Source organism: Monosiga brevicollis, genomic scaffold, assembly GCF_000002865.3.
Source record: "Monosiga brevicollis MX1 MONBRscaffold_270 genomic scaffold, whole genome shotgun sequence".
Taxonomy (NCBI): Eukaryota; class Choanoflagellata; order Craspedida; family Salpingoecidae; genus Monosiga; species Monosiga brevicollis.
The window spans coordinates 1-679 of NW_001865194.1; the positions used below are offsets into that span (position 1 = coordinate 1).

The 679-nt window shown below is 57.1% G+C and overlaps 1 protein-coding gene across 1 annotated transcript; it reads left to right on the forward strand.

Moving 5' to 3' along the window:
- Positions 1-4: 4 nt before the first annotated feature.
- MONBRDRAFT_13212 (uncharacterized protein) lies at positions 5-349 on the forward strand (the record flags this gene model as incomplete). Its single annotated transcript, XM_001751107.1, has 1 exon — positions 5-349. The coding sequence occupies one exon, from the start codon at positions 5-7 to the stop codon at positions 347-349; it is 345 nt and encodes a 114-aa protein (XP_001751159.1).
- Positions 350-679: the final 330 nt, after the last annotated feature.

Consider the following 679-nt stretch of genomic DNA (forward strand, 5'->3'; position numbering starts at 1 on the left):
TGACATGCAAGTCAACGTTCAAGTGATTGTCATGACGGTCGACTTTTTGGTTGGCTATGGGATGAGGTGGGTGCAAACTCTCGTGCAGCAGAAGCGTCTGGCCATGCTGGTGATGGACGAGGTTCACACAATGCTCGTGGACACCAGCTATCGAGGGAGTCTTGTTCGCTGCCCAAGCCGGCTGGACCATCTTCGCCAAGACCCATCTGTCAAGTGTGTGGGCCTGACTGGCACGCTTTGCCCCAAAGATGAGCGGGCTCTGCTCCAACAGCTGGACAGCTGGATTGCACGGAGGACGCTTCGTACCAGACCTTTCGTATGCCAACCATGCGAACCGATCTTCGGCTAGGGGTGCAACAAGGAACAACAAAGGCATTTGAGATGTTTGTGGAACGCCACTACGGCCTGTTGGAGCAAGAGGGCCGCGTGGATCGCATGCTGGTTTTTGTGACACGAAGAAGAAGGTTGAGGCATTGTCGACTCAGTTGGCACGCACGTTGGGTCACGAGCAGTCGCTGGCCGTGGATGCTGACATGTCAGCCGAAGACACCCGAGCCGCTCTTGAGCAGTGGAGGAGCGGCACGCAGAGTCTGGTCTTGGTGGCCACAAGCTGCTTGGGCGCGGGCTTGGACATGCCCAACGTTCGGAAGGTGATCTGGTTTGGCAGCGGCTACAACGG